We start from the raw sequence: 27,274 nt of genomic DNA, 5'->3' as shown, positions 1-27,274 counted from the left end.
TGTATTATTGTAACATATCTCATTTAGTTTATACATTCATTGTGTACAATGCGGTAACAATGTAATTGTCGATGCGGACCTTTGAACAAATAACAATCAATATTTGAAATCTGGGACAAGTAGAAAATTTTGAACGGATGCCAGACACTTCGATTTAAGGTCTTATATAAAACGCATTGCGGATAAACATTCAATTTACTGAAGTCTACCGCAAAAATTGCCTTTTGCGTAAAATAGGTAAAGTTGTGTTATTTAAAAAACTCGACTGATACTTTTATGACTAATACGTATCACCTTTGGTCGAGCATAATTTAAACATTGATTCATATGGTTGAGTCACCAATAATTTGTTTTAACAGCTCTAATTAGGTACGCTACTACTTAATTATAAATAATTTGGTGTGTGATACTTGAAGCTAGAGAGTTTTCAACTGTTCTTGATTTCTTATTTTGAAACATACGAATATAAACTAATTATGTTGTGTTTATTTATATTTTTACAGTTACGCAAAATTTGTACCAAATTTAGGGAATATAATTGGCCATAAGAGTAAATCGAACGGTTTTTAAATTATATTGTTAGAAAATATACTTAGGTAAATAATAAATTACCTGTCAAACAAGACAGATCCATTATTTTCAGGATCTACTAAAATAAGACATAGATAATTTATATAATTTATAGAAAGTGAAAAAGTCAAATTTTGCAGTTTTGAAAATGTAAAATTCTAATTTTTTAAATGGAATGAATAAGTGATCTGTACCTTGATTGCTCAGAGACAGACGGACAGAAACACAAGAACGTAAGTGCTCTCATGTTAGGTTTTTCCGCTATGCGGGTCACTCTGTAATTGGGCACAAGACTAATTAATTTTTTGGGCTGGGCGATATCACGCTTACGTACTTTGAGCCTTGGATCTATTGTCTTACTCCGAGAGCGGCAATTTGTTAAAAAAATCTGAGGATCCTCTTCGGCTGTAACTCCTTGATCTGCCGAGGTGCTATTACGGGCTCAACCAGGTCTTGTGATCTCTGTTCGGAGACTGCCTCACACCAGGAGATGATGTGTTCCGCTATCTCTTCCTCCTCGAAGTAGAAGTGACATGTGTTATCCTAAGCTGCTCTGAGTATGTTGAGATATCTCAAGGGACGGTGTTCAGTGACCCGGCCTATGGTATGACCTTAGTTAACTTTTGCTGAATACAGTGCACGAGCTGGTTTTAGTCTCCTGGAAACTGATCAGTTTCTTGGATTGTACAGGGGCAGATTCCAATAGACGTTTCCATTTCTTCTGAGCTGGCTTCACATCACTCCTCCAGTTAGACTTGCTGGCGCTCCATAGTTCCGGCCTAATTTGGGGATGTTTGGTGCCGACCTTAGCAAGACAATCAGCCTCCTCCTTACCGACTATCCCTTTATGGCTTGCACGCACACCAACGTAACAATGACCTTTGTTCACTTGGTGATCTATAACCTCGGCTCTGATGCCTGTTCCCACTCCCTTCTTCAATTTGGAGCCTTCCTCAAATTAATTGCCCTAGTTTCTAACATTGCTTTTATGAAACGCCTTGTGCACAGCTCGATATCTTTGTCTCTTGCTGCTTCATCAATTGAGTCATTGAGTGGCAGTTGAATGCCCATGAAGCAGACGAAGGTCGATTTTTTGTCAAGCGTACTTTTCTCAATCTTAGAGATGACGTTATGAAGGGCGGGCTCCGTACAGCGTCCCTTTTGGTATGCATTGTTGGTTGGTGCGAAGTGTTATTTTCTTAAGGAATTCTTCCCTTATGTATTACCTTGTGTGGTCTCACCATCATTCTCAGCGGATTGTTTTTCTCTTTTGAGAGGATCTTCCGTAGGCGAGTGGCGATGGGAACTTCTTCTATCGTCTCAGAGAATCTATCCCAAGACGCTCTTTTTGCCTTCCGAATCGGCTTATTATACTCATCAAGGGACGTTCTATATTTCTCCCAGCACCCAGTGCGTTTGGCTTTGTTAAAAACTTCTGGTGGCTTTCCTAGCTCATTATTCCACCAGGGAGTGTTTCTATTTGTTTTAACCTTCTTCAGTGGACAACTTTCCTTAAATGAGGATCTTCTGCACAGTACGTTGGTGATCACCCTGTGTAGGTTCACTTGTATAAATTTCATGTCGGTCATTATGAGACATGGAGCTATCTTTTGTCCCCCAGGACGGAGGCGTATATGAGGAGTGACGTCCCCTTTCACTTAAGCAGAAACCTTTCCCTTGGCTTTGGTTGAGCGACGACCAGGGCTTGCTTGTCTGCTTGGGGCAGGTAATCTTTCCCATACTTCCATTGGAGTAATCTGCTTTGAGTGTTCCACCAGAGGCTTCTTTGGGTTTTGAGGCCTCCTTGGTGGGTTTGAGCCTCGGTTTGAGCTGATTGATTTTTTGTCCTCACTTTCTCTGTCTGCGAGCGAACAGAACTTGTCTGAGTTTGAAAGCCAATTGCAGATTCTTATCAAGCTAGATAACTGACCAACGCATTGGCGACCGTGAAGGCTATCACGGTGGTGTAATCAACCAGGTTGCGCTGAATTTCTTTCCAGGCCTTCACATTAATGCCTGCATTTTGGTTGTGTAACAATTTTAAAATGAGGGCGGTGACCTCTTCGATCTCCCCCGGAAAGCGAGCCATGAACTCGTGAATCTTTGGAAGATTCTTTTCCTCCCGAAGTTCAAATTGAGCTCCCTCCGAGGCTCCCTCCCACAATTTGAGCGTTGGGACGTGGTTTTTCACCCACTGGGTTAATTCACTTGTCTCCCCTGGGCTGCTGAGGTTTTGTTACTCGAAGCTTTGGAGTCCGCAGAGGAAGGGATGATGACACTGTCTGGGTTGGTGTCTTCGTCAGAGACCAATAGGGTCGTCTCAATGTCAGACAACCCTTGATCAGTGGTGGTTAGAGGTAGCGACACCGTTAGAGCTGGATTGTTTTTTATATATTATATATTTTTTCTACGCAGATCTACTACAATGAACTAGCCAATTAAAATCCATAACAATTGACGTCCGATATGATGTGCATCGAGGATCTATTGGTCTAGCTAGAAGCTACTGCCCTACTTTGATTTAGTATGGCCACTATGTCGAAATTTTTGATTCGTAGAGCCATATGTCTTTATGAAAAGGCTTCCTCTTGGGGATAGTGGTGCTCAAAGTTGCTGTACGGCACTAATTTTTTTTTTAAAGTGTGAAACGTATAATCTTAATGTCCCAAATATTTGTGGATAAGACGTTTAATTTTGTTAAGAGTGCTAAATGCGCTCTTTCTTTAGTTTTGTTTCTATACACAATACGTCATAGATACAGCAATATTTTCATTCACCAGAAATATCCGCTTCCACTTTAAAAACTGTATATTAATTCGACCCAAAAATAAGAAACCATCTAATTTGCGTAATTCTAAAATTCATCAAGTAGTTGACATTGAACTAAATTTGTTTATGATTTTGGTACGAACGTGAAACTAAGCAATTCAGAGCACTACTTAACCACGGAGACACCTTACGACATTCGAACAAATTATGCATTACTGGACTAACTGTATTCAGTAATTTTCCAATTGGCTAATTAAGCAGAATTTTTTAAATTAGGTATGTTAATTGATTGGATGATGATAATAAGATTAGAATTTTATTTAAATGACCGTTAAAGCAAAAAAGAGGCCGGTGATTTGAACTAGTTGAACAAATTATGATCATGTTTTAAGATGTGTAATTGGTGTTTGGTGTTACCTACATATACCTACATCTTATTAGTTCGATAGTAGCATACCTACAAGATACAATAGCAAAGCAAAAGGCAAACGAAATGAAATTCTGCTTCCACTATCGTTTCTCAAAAAATTGGCACATTTTTCCCATTTAGTCGACCTTCGAGATCCTTTTAGGCTTTTACTGCGCCTGAGAAATAATATAATTCAGAACACTGGTTTAGTAGTTGCAAAGACAATACCATGAATGGAAATTTATTCACGTAAATAGCACCTAGCACATCTTCCCACGGCATATTACGTATTCGTACATTGTTTATTATTTTATGAGCACATGCGTCAGCCAAGCTCACATCGTACGGAATTTCTTGCCAAAAAGTCGATTAGTTTAATTTCGAGTTATTTCAGAGTAGTGCATGTTTTATTTACAACAAAGAAAAATTTATTTGATAAGAGACAGAGTACCAGTATAACTTCGAGGTTATATGATAATAGCCTCTATTTTTAGTACTAACAATTACCGAGACAATTACCTACAAATTTATCAGTTTGATAATTAAAGTTATTAAAAAACCAAACATAAATAACCAACTGACTTCCTACAAAATGCCAATAATATTAGTAAGTACTAAGTATGTCCGAAGTACTTAATTTAAATCGCTTAGTACGTACCTACATACTACATAGCGATCAAAAATGTGTGACCGTTGAGTCACCCTTGGAATTTTTGTTTACATGGAAATCGTACTTAACTTGAACTTCCAAAGGCGACTCGACGTCACCCATTTTTGATCGCCCGATACTTTGTACTGTAAAGTGTAACCGTAACGTTAACTAAATAACCTAAAAACAAACGCTAAACGAATTTATTTATGCAATTCGGCAAATTTATATGGCGCTTCGATACTAACCGAAGCTGCATACTAACAACTGGTTTAACGTAGGTCGTGGTCCAGTTTTTATTATGTCAAGAATGGAATTTGATTTAGCAATAGATAAGACAATATGGCAAATCTAACGATTAATAATGAATTAAGGCAAATTGATTAATTTTTTGTGAATTAAAATAAGTAGCATCAATTGAAATAATGTAGTCTCATATTTTTATATTTTTCTTACAGATTATGATCAATATGGCTTACTGCTGGTTAATACTGATTGGCCGGTGTGTCCAAAAATTCGTATTTGGCCAACTGCGGGTGTCCGAACAGCAACATTTAGAAGAGAAGTTCTGGAATTTCGTTTTTTACAAATTTATATTCGTATTTGGAGTCATTAACGTACAGTACTTGGAAGAGGTACTTTTGTGGTGCTCGTGGTTTTCCCTGTTAGGCTTTCTACATCTGTTATCTCAACTTGGAAAAGATCGATTTGAATATGTAAGTAATTTTAAAAATCGTGCTTTACGCTAATACTTTCGTTTTCAGCTGTCATTTTCACCAACTACACCGGCCTGGAGCCATGTGAAGTTGTTGGGACTGCTAGGATCCATCTTTGTTTTTTCGTTGTTTATGTTGCTTATATGTATTTTTGTTGGATTTTTCCAAGGACTAAATACGTTCGCGTTTATGTCGGCAGAGGTAATCCTTCTGGGCATTCGAACTCTACATGTAATTGTCAGATATGCCTTACATCTATATGACATGTGTCGTGATACCAACGGATCTTTAAGTAGGGATACTGCCACAGTGTTAGAAAAACGTGGCCCAGTCATATACTACATAGAATTAGGATTTGAACTTACCGCTTTGATAATCGATTTTGTTCATCACATGCACATGTTACTATGGAGTAATATATTTTTGTCTATGGCAAGTCTGGTTATTTGCATGCAGTTAAGGTACTTATTCCACGAAATGCAAAGGCGATGCAAGAAGCATAGAAACTATCTGTGGGTCCTAAATCATATGGAACAGAAGTATGTAATCTCTCATACCTTTAAATATCTTGCTAACTGGATTTTATCTATCAGTTATCCCATGGCCTCTGCGGAAGAAATAGCAGCAAATTCTGACAATTGTGCGATATGTTGGGAGAAAATGGAAACTGCAAGGAAACTTCCGTGTTCGCATCTTTTTCATACGTAAGTTCGCTATTTTTATTATTAATAATCTTTTCCCACGATTATAATGTATTCACTGTATACCAATTAGTGGTTGAATGAGCCAATGGGAATTCATGTTCCCTTCATCTTACTTGTCTATTTTTTGTTTAGGTCATGTAAACAGGGTATTTCGTAATAAATTATTTATTTATAACGCATCTCATCACACAATTATAATAGTCCAGTCAAATTACGGATTGGGCTGGATTGTCATTTCACTCAACGACACCAAGCGTATTCTATGTAAAAAAATCCGCTGAATCCGAAAATCATAGTCCCACCGGTCGGAAACGCCCGGAACATATTGTTATAAACAATAAACGAAGAAAAAATGGGAAAATGTCGTGTTTTTTCCCATTTGACTGCCAATATCTCGTTAACTATTGCTCTGAGGGAAAAAATGGATAGAAATGAACTTGTTTAGAAGAAAATTTTCTATAAGATACAGTTGGTCCGGAACGCTCATTTTCAACTGTAATTGTTTTTCAGGGAAAAACGTAAAAACAGTAATCTCTAAAATTAACACTTTGTTATTACTAAGTAAAATTCATTCGATCTTTTTGAAAATCCGTATTTACTAACTTCTTTTGATAACAAAACAATATGACAAACCAGATCACCGTAGGTTTTATACTCATTGATTAATTAAATAAACAAGTAGAGAAAGGGATGCTTTGTCTTTCAAACTGGGGGACTACAAGAGCGTTCCCAATTTTTTTATACATAGTGGAACCGTAAAACAATCTTTTCCAATAATTGTCTCGATCATTTTTGCAAATCAATGGACTGTGGAATTTTTTTAGTTAACTAACAAATCGAATAGCTTCCGAGATTTAACAAGAAAAGTAACTCTATAATCGGCCCTTGGCACTCGGATTCATAAAAATCATTCATTTTGGTGAAATAGAAGCATGAAAAAAGTGCAGGTTGTAAATAAGAATCGATCGGTGCGACCCAATTTGCAAAATCATTTTTGGTTGTTTCGAAAACTGGCTTCAAAGTCAAAAGCTGATTTCTCGTGAACTAATAATCGGATTTGGACGTATTTTTTTTTAATGTACGGCTTTCCAAGAACTTTACATTCGCATATTATAGAGATATTATTTTGTTATATTTCGGGAGTTATTCCATTTGTTAACTAAGAAAATTCTTCGGATTTTGAAAAAAAAATTGCACAGTCCGTCCATTTGCAGGAATCATCGGGACAATTATTGGAAAAGATTGTTTTAGGGTTTATAATATGTATAAAAAAATTGAGAACACTCTTGTACTCCCCCAGTTTGAAAGACAAAGCATCTCTTTTTCTACTTGTTTATTTAATTAATCAATGAGTATGAAACCTACGGTGATCTGGTTTGTCATATTGTTTTGTTATCAAAAGTAGTTAGTAAATACGGATTTTCAAAAAGATCGAATGAATTTTACTTAGTAATAACAAAGTGTTAATTTTAGAGATTACTGTTTTTACATTTTTCCATGAAAAACAATAACAGTTGAAAATTAGCGTTCCGGACCAACTGTATCTTATAGAAAATTTTATTCTAAACAAGTTCATTTCTATTCATTTTTTCCCTCAGAGCAATAGTTAACGAGATATTGGCAGTCAAATGGGAAAAAACACGACAATTTCTCATTTTTTCTTCGTTTTTTGTTTATAACAATATGTTCCGGACGTTTCCGGCCAGGGGGACTATGATTTTCCGATTCAGCGGATTTTTTTACATAGAATACGCTTGGTTTCGTTCAGTGAAATGACAACATCCAGTTTATACTACTTTTAGAGCTAATTTGACTGGACTATAAATAATAAATTTAGATTTATTGACATTTTAATTTAATTAACTCTTTTCATATAATTAGATTTTTCCAAAAAAAACCAGAATTTCAAGGAATTCTGTACAATTTAATATGGAAATTGTTGACAGACCTAATCTAATAAACCTTCAATTCAACACCTACATCGTCTGACAGTCCTTCAGGAACGGTACACTAAAAATGCGGTCAACCAATTTCATCGGCTGAAATTTGGCGCTGGAAACAGCTGTGTATAAGTGCTGGATACGGCTGAACGCGCCCATTCAAAATCATTAGGGACTGGTTATTTGATTTTTCCATTAACACTTCCCCTAAAAATCAAAGTCTTGACAGAATAGAAAGAGGATTCACTCACAAACAGGCACTTCACTTACTCAGATGATGCTACGAAGGGTCTCGAAGCGCTGTCTAGTGAGAGGTTTGATGAGCAGATCAGCTTCTAATTGTTAATCTGAATCAATTCTAATTTGACCAGAATCCAAACTCTCACGGATGAACTTCCTTCTGATGTCAATATGCTTTGTGGGCGTTGCGTTTGGAAAATAGGATTCCTTATTGGATTAATGGCGTTTTGATTATCCACTTTTTCAACACAGGGGTACATTTGCAGTCTATTTCATCGAGAATCCTTGTGATCCAGTTTCCCCTACAGCCAAACAAGCCGCAACAGTCTCTGATTGCGTTATAGATGTAGACGCACTGTTCTGCCACTTACTTGACCCAGCAGTGGGACTATCAGCGTACTTGAAAAAGATTTGTGTCGTTTATCTTGTTTTTCGGTCCCCACGTAGTCCGCATCACGCAATCAAATGGAGCTTAGTTCAATCGTTTGCAACATATTTTCGCAATACATGTAACTGAATTTTGACCTGGAATTTCCAATCAACCCAATTGGAATTTCTCTCCAATTTATCTACCAAAACTCGCGAAATTTCCATGACTAATAACCCAGACGATAGTAACTAAGTTCTCTTACCAAAACTACGCACACGACACACTTCCGTTATGATCTTTCACAACGAAGTTCCAACAAAAATAAATTCGCAATAACCTGATGAGATCTGTGGTTAAATAAATAAAGAAGTCTTGCACGATGACGAATTGAATGTAATTTAACATGGTAAAAGGTAACATGATATTTTTCAATATCTACTATCACTCTCTCATAGCAACGCACTGGCGTATTCTGAGGTAGATGCCTTAAATGATATTTGGATGTAGGAACATAAAAATACTGAACCAATCCACCTCAAAAGACCATTGATTTTTTCATCAGAACGTTCAACTAACTTTAGAAAGAGAACAGTGAGATGTACACGATACGCCAAACAATCTAAGAATACCAAATGTCTCTTAATAAACAAATTAAGAACATCTTTTTTGTATCCTCTATGTATAATGAGTATATATTTTATGTTTGATTTCAGAATGTGCTTACAATCGTGGCTTGAACAAGATAAATCTTGTCCAACATGTCGTTTGGCACTCAATATCGAAAATCCGTCAGACAACCGTCCAGAATCGCCAGAAATACAACACAACGCCCCTCAGCCTGCTCGCCGGCCACTCAATCACTTCTTCCACTTTGATGGTAAGAAAAACCGAACATTACTTAATTTTACAACATTCCTTTTAGGATCAAGATATGTCTCATGGCTACCAAGTTTCTCAGTAGAGGTCAGCCAATTGCCGCGATTAAGTCGCGCACCCGCAAGTAACTCTCAGCTTGACGCCATGGCGCGGCAGGTACTTGTATTCATCACAGATCACCAGATACTTATTGCAATGTTTGTATTGCAGGTACAACAGTTATTTCCCCATTACCTACTTCCCATAATCATTGAAGATCTACGTGTGACAAGATCTGTTGAATTGACAATCGAAAATATTCTCGATGGTCGACTGAACTCGCCAACGTTTAGGGAGACCGAACCAATAGTGCCATCTGAAAATAACCCATCCCTCTCGATTTTGCAACGGCAAAGCAGCACAGAACAGCCTGATACTTCGACTTCGCAAAATTGGGATGAGGTCAATGAGGAAAATGTAGACAAGTAAGTTTTGTTTTTCTCCTAACTTAGCATCTAGTAGGGTATCTCCAACGTGAGTGACTGATTATCAACTATACATGTAACTAATGAAATCTATTTGATTCAAATAATGCTAGCGGCAAGTAATAGAAATAATTTTAAAGTGGCGTAACACACTTTCTATTTTTTCGAAGGTTTTTTTGTCAAAATCTTCTATGTCTATGAATGCTTCCAGGCCTGTTTATAGTCTAGCGATCTCTCAGTCCGCCTTACGACGCAGTGCAGGGTTGACTCTGTAGATCTTCCTGGAGAGTATACGTTTGGATTAGGGTGCAGCGAAAACCGTGTTAGCTCTGTATCCCTTATGTATCTACCGCACAATCTTTCAAGAGTCTTAAGAAAAAAAAACATCAAACTAATTGGACCATATGCTTAGGTGTGGAGTAATCACCTTTGCCAAGTTGGGGGATAAAGACAATTTTTAGCGCATGTTTTAGGAATTAAAAAAAGGTGCTATTGTTTGCGTTTTGTCCCTCCGCCCGCCCGGACCCACTTCTGCCGTTTTGAACTACTTCTAGGGGAATGGGAAAATGGGGGGGGGGGGGAACACATGTTCTATCCTTCATGGTATTCTAATGAAAGGTCTCATCGAAATAATTTGGTTTGTACAAACTATAACTCTCCTGTGCCACTATTTTTCGAGATCAGTGAGCGACGGGGCTTGAGGGGAAGGGGGGGTTAAAAATTAATTTTATCTCATTGTATTCTAATTAAAGGTCTCAATGAAAGGAACCGTTTTCTACAAACTACTGCCCTTCTTTCTGTCCTTTGATCAAAGTACGGGGTGGAGAGCGGAACTAGTTTGATCCTTCATGATACTCTAATGAAAGGTCTCAACGAAATGAATTAATTTCTACCAACCATAACTCTCCTCCTCGACCTCTTATCATGATCGGGTATTTTCCCTTATACCTCAAGAACGGATTGTCGGAAGAGGGTGCTCACAAAGGGCGATTGAGACGTCTGCAAGGAATATATCCATTGGTGATGTCAAAACAGAAGCTATTTCGGTTTAAAAAAATGCATTTTATCTGCACAGGAGTTGTGCACAATTTATACTTGTTTATTTTCATTTCCTACCATTGTTTATGTACGTATCTGAAAGCGATACAGCCCATACATATTCTCACTAGGTCGTTGACAATAACATCCAGTCCCTATTGCAGAAGGACTGGTATTATGCCGTCCATTTCTGGTGATTTGTATGCTGAGAACGATTTCACCGCCCAGGTCACCCTCGCCACATACACCATCTGCCTGTCAACCGCCCAGTCATTTTCTGTAGAAGTAAAGAGGGTTTTGCCTCTGGTCAGTTAGAGTATAACGCTGTAGTGGCTCCGGGAAAGTGAGCGTCTTTCAATACCTCAGCTGTGTCAGAGAGGTTGTCTGTGTAGGAACCATACTCTCGTATGAGGCTCGCTGGGTTATAATATGAACTGTTTGTAAGAATTTTATTTAGGTGGGATGCAGGGGAGGTGGAATCTATATAGAGCTGCAAAAATCTAAGAGACAAATCGAAGAACACTCCAGTCTCGGATTTCCGAAACTCATTTAGACTCCCGCGCATCCTAGAGGTGCACACTGAATGTCCGTCAATAGAAACAGCCACTAACCCCCCGTCCTCCCGACCACGCTACAAAAGGAAAAGTTAAAGCCATTTTACATATAGAAGTGGCCGCCATTTTGTTTGTCCGATTCACGAACCGGACCATGGTACAATATTATTGTACCATGAACCTGACCGTCATATTTATGAGTGACACCAACCCATCAAGTTTGATGGAAATCACTTTATAATGCAAAAAGTATTCTTCAAAATGCGAGAAGCGTTCCAATATGGGAGAATTTGCTGATTCACAAACTGAACCGAGATATTTATTTATGAGTTAGGCCAACCCATAAAAATTTTGGAGGAAATTGCTTCATAATATGAAAAGTTACAGCCATTTACCTATTTAACATATAAAAAATGTCCGCCATTTTGTTCTAATATGGCGGAATTGACTGATTCGTGAACTTGATGGAGGTATTTACGAATTACACCTACCCTGGAAATCGGTTCATAATTACGAAAGTTAGAGTGTTTCTTGGAAGTGATGTATATGTATAAATCTATAAATATACTGGTACCATTACAATAGGTCTACCTAATACATATGTTCGGAACCTTTATGCGTAGTTCAATCTTTTTGGAGTTGCATAGAATGATTGGGACCCCCGCTTAACTGAAGGCCCTATGCCTTTATTGCCTTCATAAGTAGCTACCTATTTTGTAACACTGATGTTTTCAGTGACGACGGAATTGCGGTCGGTAGTCGTTTTTCCAAATCGTCAAGCGAACGTGAACACATATTACACAAGAGGAAAGAAAAATTAATTCAATCGGCGCGGAAGAGGTACGTTGACAAGCAGCGAGCAACACCTAACTCATAGGTAATGTCAAATGGCAAATCAAAGAATTCGGCTCAATTCGTGAAAGTTTGCGAAGAATACTGTGAGATTTTTTCATGGCAAAATGTATTTTCATATGATGTATGTAATTAGTTTGTAAGAAAAAATTACAGCTTAATACATAGAAGGAGAAATATTTTTTATAAGTTAACCAAATAATATCACTTTTCCATTTGCAACAATCTTACTCATGTTATTGAATAGTCGTTATTCGCTGCTAACGACAGAAGGCAAGCAAGAATCGAGGTGCCAAAGTTTAACACAAACCTTCGTGTGGAAATAATTGATTGCAGGTGCCAATACTCTTACAATTTCATTTTACTTCTCGTCGACAAATGTAGATGTGATAAATTTGCCATCCATCCAACAAGCAACCTACAGAATAATTGACACTACGTTTACTCCACCTAGGTATTTGTGATAAACTTTAACCGCTCTGTAGTTTAGTAAAACCTTACTTTGGTATAATATTTATTGGATTAATTTAGTTTAGTAAACGTTTTGACTGTAAATTGATGTAGGCGTTTGAACCTATAAGGAAAATATTGTTACACCGGATTACGGTATAAAGAGACTGATTACAGCAATTTAACGAACTTAATTTACATTGATGTTAATTTTTTATGTTGAACCTGAGAGGGAATTTTTTTAACTTTAGGTATATACTAGCTTTATTTAGTGATAGCCATCTAATAATTTAGTGATGATTTTGTACAACTTAAAGTAATTTATCAAAGTGGTTATTCATCAAGTAAAAATCGACTGGAGTATTTGTGTGATAGATGTGTTTAGTTATAAAAGTGACTGTGAATTTTGTTGATCATTTTAGATTTTAGTTGTGCTATATAAGAAATTAATTTCTTTACGTTTACATCGACTTATTTGAGTATTTGTTTTTATTTTGTTAAACTTATATAAAACAATAACTATACTATATTGTATAATCAACCTTCTTAATAGAAATAACTTTGTATTATAATACGAAAAACTTAAAAAAGAGAACTTAAAAAACTAGTTATTGTATCAATTTATTTTATGTAAATAATTTGCTTACTTTTTAAAAGTTGCAATTCCACTCAGAAAACAAAAGTGCAATTTGCCATTATGGAACATAAATTTGAAGTAGTGTAAGCTTGTAAAATATCGTTTTCGTTTTCACATATTGTTGAAAGTTCCTCATTTAATATTGTTCACTATAATCGTACGAGTGTAGTGCATAGAAGAGTAAGTAATTGCCATGCAAATTAATAAATGTATGTGTGTCTAACATCACACTTTTAGTATAGTGTACTTATGATGATATATTACTTATGAAAACCCTATATTGTTGTGTGCTTTTTGCTGTAATAAAACTTTTAAACTAGTTCAACATTTTTTATTTTTCATTCAGCATCTAATTATTTTACCTTTAAGTAATTGTACGTTGACGAAATGTTTGAGAAACGTGTAGGTACCCTTAAAATGAACCTTTTGTTTCAATGATGTTGCTATATGCAATGGCAAACGGTCACTACACCACCCGCATAAACACCTGTCCAGCTAACTCAATTAAACTTGGGGTCATTCTAATGCACAGATTCGTCAACAACCTGTTTCTACACACGAAGGTTGCTTGAACTGGTTAGGAGTAAAGTAATTTTAATCTACTACCTATTCAAATTCCAAAACGCCAAAATAAAGTGGAAATTATGCGTTATAAAATCTTCGATTTATGTTGCATTGGATTGGACAAATGGTTGGCTGCGTTTTTTGGGTTTTTGAGATCCAGTTAGCTCTCTTATTGCACTACTATTGGTTATTGTCTTTAACTCAATAAAGTCAGTAAGTATATAATGTTGTGTAGATGTTATTTCGATCTAAATCCCAAAAATAATGACGAAAGAGCCTGTATATGAAAGTATTTCAATTTATTAGGTGTAAATCTGGTGGATTATTTACGAAACAAGCACAGAATTGGTTTATTGTATTTGAATTTGTGTTGTGGCCCAGGGTGTTTTTCCTTTCGGAGTTGTTTGTACTTGCGTAATTTTTGTTCAAATTTTATCGCTTTTGTAAATTGTATTTGTGTATTAACCAGTTGTGAAAAGTAAAAATTTTGCAACTGGTGGTGAAAAGTATCACTTTAAATATCAAAATTAGAAAAAATATTGTTTGAAACATGTTGGAAAATACTACTGATCTCGTCAAAGACTCGGACTTCATACCGATTTATTTGTATAGAAACCTTCACAAGCATACGTCCAACAATTTGCGAAGTTTCATCGCAATCGGATAAATGGCTTAGGCAGACATATACAAACATTTATTTTTATTTATAGATCAACTACGGCTACAAAATGCAAGAAAAAATACACAAATAAAATATACCTACCTAATCAAATCAAATGCAGTTAATCAAATTAAAAAAAAAAACAAAACACACGAGACCTCATAAATCAAAGGGGAAAATATGACAAATCAATTTAGTACAGAAACACATGTACGATCAATTGAGATAAAACTCATAAAATGATAAATTGCATGTATATGAGAAACATCAAAAGTATCGCTCTACTCCAGCATTGACCTCAATTAATTTAACACAAAAAGTGCATGTGAGAAAACCAATAGTAAGTATTCATGTTAAAGTTCATTGTCTCTCAACCAAATTACATAAATAGGAGAAATGTTAATAAGAGAGCCTCTTTTTCATGTACAGCGAATCATTGAATTGTATCAGGTATTCCTTTCGCGAAATATAATACAGAAACATTCAATAAGAGGACCCCTCACCCCCTACTCATATTGGTTACGCACCGTCCGGCAGGGGGCGTGCAAAATCAACAGAAGAATCGATTCAGACTGTTTTAGGTACCTACTTCCTTCGCGAAATAGTTGAATCGAATTGTTCAAAGCGATAACACACCCGATAATAAACTTCCACAGGAATACTTAATAAAACAAGATAAAGACATAATCACAGTATAACAAATATAATTCAGTAGATGTAGGAATTCAATGGTTAATAGTGTAATAACGTAAATTTACTTTTCAAAACACAACAGACCAAATTAACGCTAGGCCCGCCATTACTCCAGATTTGAATACCGTTAACCGACGCCAACTTTTTCCCCCAAGTATCCGTTATATAAATCCCCTGTTCTTCGGCAGCTGCGTGGAACGGTCAAAGTAGAATCCTTCATGGTTGTTGTCTACACAGAGCGTTTTGTATTTTTTTCTTCAGTTCCGAGGTGTGTCGCCTAACCGTAGGGATATGCTACTTGCTTTTAAGGTAATTATGTAACTTGCTTCAATCGAACGCATCTGCACAGTGCGTGCTATTTTGTTAAATTATGTTTAGGGATATATGCTAATACTAATATGTCTATGGTAAACATCCAGCACTCCATTGTCAGGTGTAAATTAAAAATTTGTTAAACAATTATTTGGAATTGTGGAGTGATCAAGGCTCCTGAGTTTTTCAATATTGAGATTTTTGAATGAAAGTAACGACAGCTATCAATTTTTAATTTCCCACTGTTGGCCCACCATCCATTTGCCTGCTTACAGGAAATGCAATCACACTTCCGTATATCATTTTGTTATAAAAAAATTTTCATCCACATCTGAAGGTCGTTACTAGTGTTGCAATACTGAAAACTAATTTCTTTGAAGAGTAATAAATATAGTATATTCCATACTGCTATGTACAAGTTAAATGTAACAATTCTATTTACAATAATTCACTCACTAAGGTTTGTTTTTAAACTAAAAGGAGGCCCTCAGGCTCTGTCGTCCGACAGTTAAATATCGAGTAGTGCCTGAGGTGTATACAAAATTTTATTTTTCATCGTTCCAAATAATGCATTTCCAATATACAAATGTAATGATTATTGTTTGTCAACATTAAAGTGCTTCATACGAAACAAGTAGCATCTTTTTTTATTACATAATATAACTCCGTCAATATATTTGACAGGCTGTTTGAGGACATAATGAAAGGACAATCCATTTTTTCTCATTATGCCCTCAGGCGTCATAGACTGCTTTATATACCTCATTTTACAGATATAATTGGCACATAATATGCAAATGAAAAATAAATAACTATAACGATTTGTATATTGGAAATACATTATTTGGAATTATGAAAAATAAAATTTTGTATGCACGTCAGGCGTTACTCTATATTTAGACCCTCGGGCGACCTATAATCCTTTGGGCCGGAGGCCCTCGGACTCGGTCGCCCTCAGCATAAATATCGCCTTAATGCCCATGGTGCATAAATAGTTTTTAAAGCCATTTGTTACTAATGTAGTTACTGTAGTACTGTTTTTCTTTTGATCTACTCCTCCCAGTTTAAAAACATCTATGATTATACAGTATGTAGATTCGTTCACGCTATACAAATTTTTTTTACTTACATCGAGGGTTACACATCGCGACACATCTTACTCCCATTCACACTCACTAAGACACAAATGTCTTGTAAGTCACAGTTTGTTCACATTCGAAAGAAATACAGTTAACATCGATCATTTTTAATTGCTGGATTGAGGTCACTGAAATATCTATGTGCCATGGCGTCATCCGCTGAGAGTCTCTGCATGGGGTTGCAAACCAACAGTCGTTGTAGAAGATCACGGCCTCTGCTTCCTAATTTAGGAACAACCTGTAACATTAAAAAAAACATTTTGTTACATAAGATGTATATGGAATTTTACATACAGAGTGGCCCAACGAGAAGTATACAGAGGGCTTTTAGGGTATTAAATTTAGAAATTTCGAAAAATCCTCGAGCACGTCAATTTTGTATTCGAGGGGGACAACTTTTGGAATACAAATCACGAACCCAAGTTTTCACCCCTCTACGTAGGGAGCTTAACCCCTAAAATTTTAAATGGAATCCTATGGCAAATGGCACATTATTTGAAAGCCAATTTAATCGTGATTACTAATCTGTTTTGCTTTTTAAATTCTATTGATTCGTCTCGAAGATATTCGCATTTGAAATGATTTTTTCTAAAAAAACCAAAACAAATGCGATCTAAGTCACCTTGTATTAAAAAAGGTTTAAATTGTGCAAAAAATAACAAATAACTTTAAACAGACAACATTTATTTCAATAAATGCTCGAATTGCCTTCCGCCTGCTTCCATGCAATAAATAAAGATTTGCTTCAAAACGCTGCCGTACATGTTGCAAGATTTCAGGGGTAATCGCTCGAAATTGTGGAGTTATACCATAGTCTATTCTATTCTTACACTATGGTTATACGTGCTCGCAACCCTTGTAATGTTCCGGGCGGAGTAGCATAAACTTTATTCTTTAAATATCCTCACAAGAAGTAATCGAAAGGACTTAAATCAGGGAAAAAAACCATTTCAAATGCGAATATCTCCGAAACGAATCAATAGAATTTAAAAAGCAAAGCAGATTAGTAATCACGATTAAATTGGCTTTAAAATAGTGTGCCATTTGCCATAGGATTCCATTTAAAATTTTAGGGGTTAAGCTCCCTACGTAGAGGGGTGAAGACTTGGGTTCGTGATTTGTATTCCAAAACTTGTCCCCCTCGAATACAAAATTGACGTGTTCGAGGATTTTTCGAAATTTCTAAATTTAATACCCTAAAAGCCCTCTGTATACTTCTCGTTGGGCCACTCTGTATAATCTAAAAATGAAATACTATACAGGGTCATTCTTGACGAGCGTCAGTTAGAAAGATATGGAAAAGCTTTGAAAATTAAGCTAAACTGATAAGTCCTTTAAGGGTTTTGGCACATGATGAATTGAACTAAAATATTTTCAAAATGGCGCCACTTCCGGAAATACCGGAAGTAGCCATCAACTTTGTTATTTTAAATAGGGACCCCCTATTTTTTCTACATTTTCGGATTATACGTCGAATTTGGAGTACAACGATACCCCATAGTTGACCCTTTGCTCCAAGGTCTTCGCCGATATTCAAGTTTTTGTGTCAAAAATTGAATTTGCAGGGGTGATTTTAAAAATTTATTATTAGAAAACGGTGAGAGATATTGCAAAACAGTTTTCAATGCTTTATTAAGGAAAGATCGAATTTTCTTATGGTATGCGTAACAGTCTAAAAAAGTGAGACTACGTCACTTTTTCAAAGCTCTCAACTTTTAAACTTTTAAATATCCATAACTCCATTTTTTCAAATGGCACCTCCCATTTTGTTCTTCACCCTTGTTTTCCTTTTTCCCAGACCTTTAATTTGATGCAAAATGTCAAAAGCTGCTTCAAACGGTTTCCGAGATATTCCATGTTTTAGTTGCTTTGTGGAAAATTGATAAAAAAAATTAAGTCGATTGATGTTATTCTTTTGTTTTTATTCGCAATTCGCAAATTACTACAACATTTCACGAATAACGGTATCTTTCAAACAAAAATACAAAAAAAGGAAGCCTGTGGTAGACTCTGAAGAACAGGAAATAACTGTACTGGTGTATTTTGCTGCAAATTCAACTGCATCGCTTAATGATATCCAAAGAGAAATTGACATATCAGACACGAGTGCACAAAGAATGGCGCCACTTCCGCAAATACCGGAAGTAGCCATCAACTTTGTTATTCTAAATAGGGACCTCCTATTTTTTTAATTTTTCGGATTCTACGTCGAATTTGGAGTACAACGGTACAGTTATTCCTGAAATGTTGTAGTAATTTGCGAATTGTAGCCTATGTGGGTTGCGCCTTGTCAGGGTATCTTTCGGAAAAAAGACAACTCCTGGCAGCTATTCGATTACAATCACCATCTATTAATATTAAATTCACAAAATCTTCATTAGTGTAACCCAAACGAGCCATTATTGACCAGAAGTGTAAGTTCAAACACCGAAAAATTTGACGTTTAAACATTATCATAATAAAAACAAAAGAATAACATCAAGCGACTTAATTTTTTTATCAATTTTCCACAAGAAGCAACTAAAACATGGAATATCTCAGAAACCGTTTGAAGCAGCTTTTGACATTTTGCATCAAATTAAAGGTCTGGGAAAAAGGAAAACAAGGGTGAAGAACAAAATGGGGGGTGCCATTTGAAAAAATGGAGTTACGGATGTTTAAAAGTTGAGAGCTTTGAAAAAGTGACGTAGTCTCACTTTTTTAGACTGTTACGCATACCATAAGAAAATTCGATCTTTCTTTAATAAAGCATTGAAAACTGTTTTGCAATATCTCTCACCGTTTTCGAATAATAAATTTTTTAAATTACCCCTGCAAATTCAACTTTTGACACAAAAACTTGAATATCGGCGAAGCCCTTGGAGCAAAGGGTCAACTATGGGGTATCGTTCTACTCCAAATTCGACGTAGAATCCGAAAATGTAGAAAAAATAGGGGGTCCCTATTTAAAATAACAAAGTTGATGGCTACTTCCGGTATTTCCGGAAGTGGCGCCATTATGAAAATATTTTAGTTCAATTCATCATGTGCCAAAACCCTTAAAGAACTTATCAGTTTATCTTCATTTTCAAAGGTTTTCCATATCTTTCTAACTGACGCTCGTCAAGAATGACCCTGTATAGGGTGTTCCATTTAAAATGTGCAAGTTGGCATTCACTTCCGGTATAACTGGAAGAGCTACGAACTTGAAAATATTACAATTAATTCCTTTTATCGACATTAGGGTATTGTCTAGTTTTCAAAATATTTCAAGAGGTCTCTTTTTGAGACATAAATATCGTACATCGGTCCTGCGACACCCTGTATACTAACAGACTAAAGTGTATATTTTAATACCAAGGGTGCAATTTGTTGCCCAAAACAAAGTTGCTATTTACTGTACTCAGCTAGACCAATTTCAATATTAAAAGTTCAAATTTGAAATAACCAGAATTTCTATTTGAAGGTAATCACTAATTATTAAGTTGTGTTTGACATTTTATTGTCCACGAAGAGAAGTAACACTTTGTCCCTTAAATGAAAGACAAAACACGTTGATGTAGATCATGAAATAAAGAAAAAATGTTTTTCTATAATATGGTGGGATCTTTTCTTTATGAGCATGGCCGATTTGAAGAATGTTGTAGAAAAAATAAAGGACCTACAGAAGATTCTTGAGGAACCCCAGAGACTTCATTTACAAAATCAACAAAAAGATAATATTTACATTGTGGCGATCCATGGGTGGATCTGAAACAGTTGTTTTTTAGTTTACATGGTGATAATTTGAATATGTCATTTAATCAAATATAAAAATATTATTAGTGTTATTTAATTCTATTCTAAACGCTGAATAGTGACCACACTACAACATCATATTTTATATTCACAAAAATAAATACCTACCTGAGTAAAACTCATACTAAGTTGGTATAGAGGAAAGGGTTTATAATCTGGAAGTTGAGTCATTCCGCTCCAAGTATCTTCAGTAGGTGTACCAAGAAGTTTAAATATTCGTCTCAACTGATCATCAACATCAGAACCAGGGAATAAAGGTCTTCCTACAAACAATCTCAAAAATTCACCAAAAAGTAGGTATTGTATCAAACCTACCTGCATTAGCTAATTCTGCAAAAATGCACCCTGCCGACCACATATCAATGGAAGTTGTGTATAATTTCGCCCCAAACAAAACATCTGGCGGCCTATACCATAAGGTAACAACTTCGGCGGAGTAACACTTGACTGGAATACCGAACGCTCTAGCTAAACCAAAATCGGCAAGTTTAAGTTCGCCATTTTTGTTGATCAATAAATTTTGAGGCTTTAAATCCCTGTGAAGGACATTGTGACTATGGCAAAATGCTAAACCTCGCAATAATTGGAACATGAACGATTTAACGACGTCCAAATCTATGTCACCATTTAGACTGTCGAAGTACTTCTTTAGATCTTGATCGCAATGTTCGAAAACCAGCGTTAGCTTTTTGTCACTGTGCAAAACATCGTAAAGACGAACGATGTTTTTATGCTTTAATTCCTTTAATAAACAAATCTCTCGTAAAGCAGAAGAGGGTACACCTTCATCGTCGTCGTCTAATCGTACTCGTTTAAGCGCTACAATTTCGTGGCTTTCTCTATTCTTTGCTTTAAATACGGTTCCATACGTCCCTTCTCCGATTTTCTCTAGTTTCTCATACTTTTGCATTGTTTTTGTTGTGTTATTTAATTCTAACCTAGCAGAAAACGAACATAATGCCAACTTGTTTGCTGCTAATTTCAGCATAATCGATACGGCGCGTGTACCACAGTCTGCATTTTATTGGGTAAGAAAGTGCTGTGCTGCCAGACCTACGGTTTTCCATCGTGATTACTATACAGGATGTGATAAAAATAACATTCAGCATTTACTTACTACGGCTTCCTATGACAGTTGACAGTAATCGTTTGTCGCAATGTAGGGCACGAGAAAGAAACGTGTGTATTGTTCCGTGTAAAAGAGAAAGGGACAGCGTAACAGCTGATCGTGGTGTACCATACGCATCGATGTTAAATATCATAGGTCTCATATAATGAATAGCACTTTTTTGAATTTCAATTCCAATTTCGCTCACTTAAAATTACGTATTCAACTTCGCTAACTTATCAGCATCTCCAAAAATACAAGTTCTCTGTTATTATTAATACTATAATATAAATTCAATGCTATAATATAGGTGCTGTTAAGGTTGATGACGTAAACTCGCTGACCGCTCAATGCGCATCATCTGACGGTTCCTTCAGAATAATACTAACTTCCCACTGTTTTACTTTTTTGATAGGTATTCTTCCCGTGACGTAAACCTTTTGGACCAACTAAACTAATTGCATACATCCAATCAGATTCCTTGACGACCATAAATCGATTCAATGTGGAGTAATTTCCTATTGTTGTTGCAAATTCCACACGACGCAGCAGACCCGATAATATCCACAATTAAAATAACAACTGGAATTAGTCTGACTCATTACGATACTTATATTAGTTATTCAATCTTAGACTAGTATTACATGAAGTGATAAAAATAAAAAAAGAAGTGAGAAGGAATAAAGGGCAGTACCAGACGTTAACCGAGAAAAGTTGGAATGATGACGTATCAACCGAATAAGAAGCAAAACTCAGGAAACAAGTGAAATGCATAAATAAAAGAAGAAGAAAATGAACATCAAACTAAAAATAAAAAAATTAACTTATCTTTACAACATTAGGGAGATGCTTTGCGACGCGAAACCAAAACTTCACATTGTAGTTAAAAATAAAATAACCCACATTTTCGTCACATTTGGATGTCCATTCAATTTGTAAAACTACATTTATGCAACAAATCTTTGTCTATAGAAATTTATTCTGTATTTACCTTCAAACCAAGTACCTAGTATTCACATCAGGGTGAGTAACAGGTGAGTTCAATGGAGACACTTTACTAACATAGTTAATTCATTTTCGTTGGTCCATTGGAAAAGGCACTCATAAAATTAGACCAATTAATGTATTGTCATTATTTAAAATAAAGCCAGGATGCCATATCTATGGGTATACAGCCAATGGAGACACAGACCAATGCTATTTCAGTCACAGATTCAATGGCTAACTTCATTATGTGTGCGTGTCGTGTCACTGTCAGTCTACCGGCAGGAACTGCTGCTCTTGTCTTGAATAAAATCCGCAATGGCTAATAAAACAGGTGCTGTAATTAGTAAATTTTACAAGGAGTACAACACAAAAACTCCAAAAAAATTAAAAATTATAGACGCGTATCTGTTATACATTTTAATAACAGGCGTGGTACAATTTGCCTATTGTTTATTAGTGGGAACATTTCCATTTAACTCCTTCCTTAGTGGGTTTATTTCCTGTGTAAGCTGCTTCATTTTGGGAGGTAAGCGAGCTGTAATTGTTGTTTGATCAGCGTACTACGTATTTTTTCTTTTAGTGTGTCTTCGTCTGCAAGTTAATCCCGAAAACAAGAATCAGTTCTATGGGATAAGTCCGGAAAGAGGTTTTGCTGATTTTATATTCGCACATGTTATTTTGCATCTTGTTGTAATGAACTTTATTGGCTAGTGAAGGTGAAGATGAGTTGTATAATTTAAGTATTAAATTGTGTTCGGAACAATTAAAACATTTCAGTACACAAAATTACTATTTGTATTAGAAGTGAAGTTGATACAGTTTGTATAATGGATCTTTAAATGGCAGCAAAAGCTAATAGGTATAAAATGAAAAAATTTAGAAATCCTGGAATGTATACTAGCGACTGAAACAGAACACTGCATCTTTGTCAGCTTCTTAGAAGGGCCATTGTACTATGCGATCAAAAAAGAGTTGCTGTCGTCACCTTTGGAATTTTTGTTTACATATTATTACCTTAAGTACACTACAGGTGATTTAAATTGCTACAAGGTACTTTCAAAGTACGATCTTATAATCATGATAGCTGAAATCGTGAACAAATTGAATATAACAGTTTTATGATTATTTATTTTAATGATCACGAATTCCTCACCTATAGATAGAAGGATATTTTCGGTCTAATGTTACATTCAAAACATTTGTAAGTGAAGAGGAGCATAATCGTGCAAATAGGTACTTCTACTTGTATTATTATTTTCATAAGCCAACCAAAAAATACGTAATTCGGATGCAAATGTGTACTCCGTAAACTTACCCATACTGTGATTTAAATTCGCGCGTTCTTTCGTAAAACGTAATGCTAAGAATCACGATCTTAACATCATGAACGGGAAGAAGTCAATAGAAAGCGCCTACGTGATTTTAGATTGATTTATTACACAGCGCCACCTTTGATTGGAATAGCATAATTACTCTTATTTCTGTGGCACATCCCCGTATATAATCGATTTGTCACCCTGTACATCACCGGCCACATTTATCATAACCTGAAATCTCTTGATAAACAATTAATAGTAAATACCAATCGATTGTGAAATGGTACATAGCAGTGAAGTATTTTAGAAGGCGATCTAATAATTTTGGTAGAAACCCTAACGAATAAGTTCGTGGTTTGTGATTATTGCAGTATACAGGCTAGTTATCCTTATCTAGCTTCTGTTTGTGAAAAAATGGAAGGGAGTTTAACTGCAGTTTCAAAATATGGTTTTAAATTAAGTCTAGATAGTAGTTATCCCGAAAATTGGCCCCAAGCACACACACCAAGATGGAAACAAATCTGGGATATTCTACCAATGATTATAAGGTACCACAACTAATTTCAATGACCAGTATGTTTTTAATATGATTATTTTAAGGTACCTACTTGTTTACATAAAAACAATAATTTGTCGTCACATTATAGTCATGGATTACATCAAACTTGTTAGAAGCAAACAAATATATGGTAAACGTAGTTATTGTAACTGAAACATTTTCACAGCGGGCACTTGTAGGTGTTCCACTAGGTGGTATTGGAGTAGGAACTATAGGTAGAGGGTTTCGTGGTGAATTTTGCAGATATCAGTTGAAGCCTGGAAATTGTGACTACAGTACTCTGCAAGCAAATGAATTTATCATTACCATCAAAGATGCTGCTAACATGACGATTTTTCAAAGTACTTTATCTACATACAAGTAAGTTCTGTTACTACAATTTATGTGTGTTGTACTGAAATATAATAGAATAAGAAATTTCACAGAACATAAAATGTACATACATTAGCCACAGCGTGCCCCATAACAATACACTGAACTTTTGATAGTATACCCATTTCTTTTTCTCACAAATTTGTAATGTTGGGGATTATACCGTCCATTTTTCAGGCATCACTACAGAAGTACCTATTTAAAATATGACTCGTTCGGGTCAAACTAAAAACGGTTACGTTGCGCTAATAAGCCCCCCAGGTATGATCATGAAATTGATAGAAATGGATACAGGACACCTTAATTACACGTTATCAGTTAAAAAATTTGCGGAAGAAGCCTTACATTTTTCACAATCTTCATTCAAAGTTCACTTCATTTCGTCGTAAGTGAGGTTATATTACTCCAAACTTCATGATTGTTTTTCAGTTGGTACTGGTGTGCTTAACATTCCTGAGTGCCAACTTTAGTTAGTTTCTTAAGAGGTTATGTTATTTTTCCACGATTTAATTAACTTTAAACAATGGTATACAACTTTATACATGTGTTTTTAATTATACCATAATAACAGTAAGTAGTTCTCTACATCCTACATTGCTAAGCAGCGATTCATGGAAAATGCGAGTGATGTTCCTTCCCCTCTCGACCGTATTAGGCGGTGTATGCTAAGCGGTGATTGATACGAAAAAGGCGTTCCAAGTTAAGCGGCGATCGCTAACGTAGCTGCGATCCATGGAAAATGCGAGAGATGTTCCTTCCCCTCTCGACCGTATTAGGCGGTGGATGCTAAGCGGTGGTCGATACGAAAAAGGCGTTCCAAGTTAAGCGGCGATCGCTAACGTAGCTGCGATCCATGGAAAATGCGAGAGATGTTCCTTCCCTTCTCGATCGTATTAGGCGGTGGATGCTAAGCGGTGATTGATACGAAAAAGGCGTTCCAAGTTAAGCGGCGATCGGTAACGTAGCTGCGATCCATGGAAAATGCGAGAGATGTTCCTTCCCCTCTCGACCGTATTAGGCGGTGGATGCTAAGCGGCGATCGATACGAAAAAGGCGTTCCAAGTTAAGCGGCGATCCATGGAAAATGCGAGAGATGTTCCTTCCCTTCTCGACCGTATTAGGCGGTGGATGCTAAGCGGTGATTGATACGAAAAAGGCGTTCCAAGTTAAGCGGCGATCGGTAACGTAGCTGCGATCCATGGAAAATGCGAGAGATGTTCCTTCCCCTCTCGATCGTATTAGGCGGTGGATGCTAAGCGGTGATCGATACGAAAAAGGCGTTCCAAGTTAAGCGGCGATCGGTAACGTAGCTGCGATCCATGGAAAATGCGAGAGATGTTCCTTCCCCTCTCGATCGTATTAGGCGGTGGATGCTAAGCGGCGGTCGATACGAAAAAGGCGTTCCAAGTTAAGCGGCGATCGCTAACGTAGCTGCGATCCATGGAAAATGCGAGAGATGTTCCTTCCCCTCTCGACCGTATTAGGCGGTGGATGCTAAGCGGTGGTCGATACGAAAAAGGCGTTCCAAGTTAAGCGGCGATCGCTAACGTAGCTGCGATCCATGGAAAATGCGAGAGATGTTCCTTCCCTTCTCGATCGTATTAGGCGGTGGATGCTAAGCGGTGATTGATACGAAAAAGGCGTTCCAAGTTAAGCGGCGATCGGTAACGTAGCTGCGATCCATGGAAAATGCGAGAGATGTTCCTTCCCCTCTCGATCGTATTAGGCGGTGGATGCTAAGCGGCGGTCGATACGAAAAAGGCGTTCCAAGTTAAGCGGCGATCACTAACGTAGCTGCGATCCATGGAAAATGCGAGAGATGTTCCTTCCCCTCTCGACCGTATTAGGCGGTGGATGCTAAGCGGTGGTCGATACGAAAAAGGCGTTCCAAGTTAAGCGGCGATCGCTAACGTACCTGCGATCCATGGAAAATGCGAAAGATGTTCCTTCCCCTCTCGACCGTATTAGTCGGTGGATGCTAAGCGGCGATTCATATGAAACATGCAGGAAGTGCCCGGGTTTCCCCTCTCGGTGATCGATACCAAGAAATTGTTGCCACATGCAACCTTCTCTACGACATCCTTCTTCCCTAATGCATTCAAGTTTAGACTGTATACGCTTCAAAAAGTGGTGTTATTAAAATGTCAGTCACATGGAAGTGTCGCTTATTTGGTGTTTAAGTCAAACAAAACCTAAAATTGTATTGTATATTATACCTGTTGTACTACTTTTATTACATTCTATTAATTTACACGTTAAATCCAGCATATTTCCTTTTAGTAGACGAAGAAGTTAACATAACCTCCTACAAAAATTTACTGTCACCTTTGTTTATTAGTGGAATAAGAGCTATCACATAAAATTTTTCAGTTTCGCCAACTTAAGAATTACAAAATATACGTAAAATAACACCAGATTTCCAGAAAATGAGGTGAACTTTTAATTAAGATTGTGGAAAATTTAGGCCCTCTTCCGCAAATTTTTTTATTCTAAACGTGTTATTAAGGTGTCCTCTATCCATTTCTATCAATTTCATGATCATACCTGG

At 36.5% G+C, this 27,274-nt stretch overlaps 3 protein-coding genes and 1 long non-coding RNA gene across 6 annotated transcripts in view; 2 read left to right on the top strand and 2 right to left on the bottom strand.

Moving 5' to 3' along the window:
* LOC116169263 (E3 ubiquitin-protein ligase AMFR-like) overlaps window positions 1-13,558 on the top strand; it is a 44,405-nt gene extending 30,847 nt beyond the window's left edge. For 2 of the 3 annotated variants that reach the window (XM_031485310.1, XM_031485319.1), the window contains exons 2-8: window positions 4,856-5,113; window positions 5,162-5,652; window positions 5,707-5,817; window positions 9,081-9,244; window positions 9,290-9,399; window positions 9,454-9,707; window positions 12,035-13,558. In XM_031485310.1, coding sequence (XP_031341170.1) covers window positions 4,856-5,113; window positions 5,162-5,652; window positions 5,707-5,817; window positions 9,081-9,244; window positions 9,290-9,399; window positions 9,454-9,707; window positions 12,035-12,176 — 1,530 coding nt within the window. In that variant the 3' untranslated portion in view covers window positions 12,177-13,558. Of the gene's footprint in view, window positions 1-4,325; window positions 4,356-4,855; window positions 5,114-5,161; window positions 5,653-5,706; window positions 5,818-9,080; window positions 9,245-9,289; window positions 9,400-9,453; window positions 9,708-12,034 lie in introns of those variants that run through there. The other variant, XM_031485327.1, reaches the window with a different exon arrangement.
* Window positions 13,559-14,629: 1,071 nt separating this feature from the next.
* Window positions 14,630-21,363, bottom strand: LOC116159523 (cyclin-dependent-like kinase 5). The gene is made up of 3 exons (XM_031472515.1): window positions 20,700-21,363; window positions 20,493-20,647; window positions 14,630-16,845 (listed from the first exon to the last, which is right to left on the bottom strand). Exons 1-3 carry the CDS (start codon window positions 21,292-21,294, stop codon window positions 16,699-16,701), a joined length of 897 nt encoding a protein of 298 aa, XP_031328375.1. The 5' UTR covers window positions 21,295-21,363; the 3' UTR covers window positions 14,630-16,698.
* Window positions 21,364-23,754: 2,391 nt separating this feature from the next.
* Window positions 23,755-25,001, top strand: LOC116160022 (non-lysosomal glucosylceramidase-like). Its single transcript, XM_031473135.1, has 4 exons — window positions 23,755-24,343; window positions 24,396-24,484; window positions 24,534-24,714; window positions 24,904-25,001. The coding sequence occupies exons 1-4, from the start codon at window positions 24,210-24,212 to the stop codon at window positions 24,953-24,955; spliced, it is 456 nt and encodes a 151-aa protein (XP_031328995.1). The 5' UTR covers window positions 23,755-24,209; the 3' UTR covers window positions 24,956-25,001.
* On the bottom strand, window positions 24,370-24,956 carry LOC116160023. Its single transcript, XR_004143117.1, has 3 exons — window positions 24,798-24,956; window positions 24,661-24,748; window positions 24,370-24,611 (listed from the first exon to the last, which is right to left on the bottom strand). It is a non-coding gene; the product is annotated as an uncharacterized LOC116160023 (long non-coding RNA).
* Window positions 25,002-27,274: the final 2,273 nt, after the last annotated feature.

Source organism: Photinus pyralis, unplaced genomic scaffold (genome assembly GCF_008802855.1).
Source record: "Photinus pyralis isolate 1611_PpyrPB1 unplaced genomic scaffold, Ppyr1.3 Ppyr1.4_LG1, whole genome shotgun sequence".
Lineage (NCBI taxonomy): Eukaryota > Metazoa > Arthropoda > Insecta > Coleoptera > Lampyridae > Photinus > Photinus pyralis.
The sequence above is the reverse complement of the archived record's forward strand: the minus strand, read 5'-3'. Positions and strand labels throughout refer to the sequence as shown.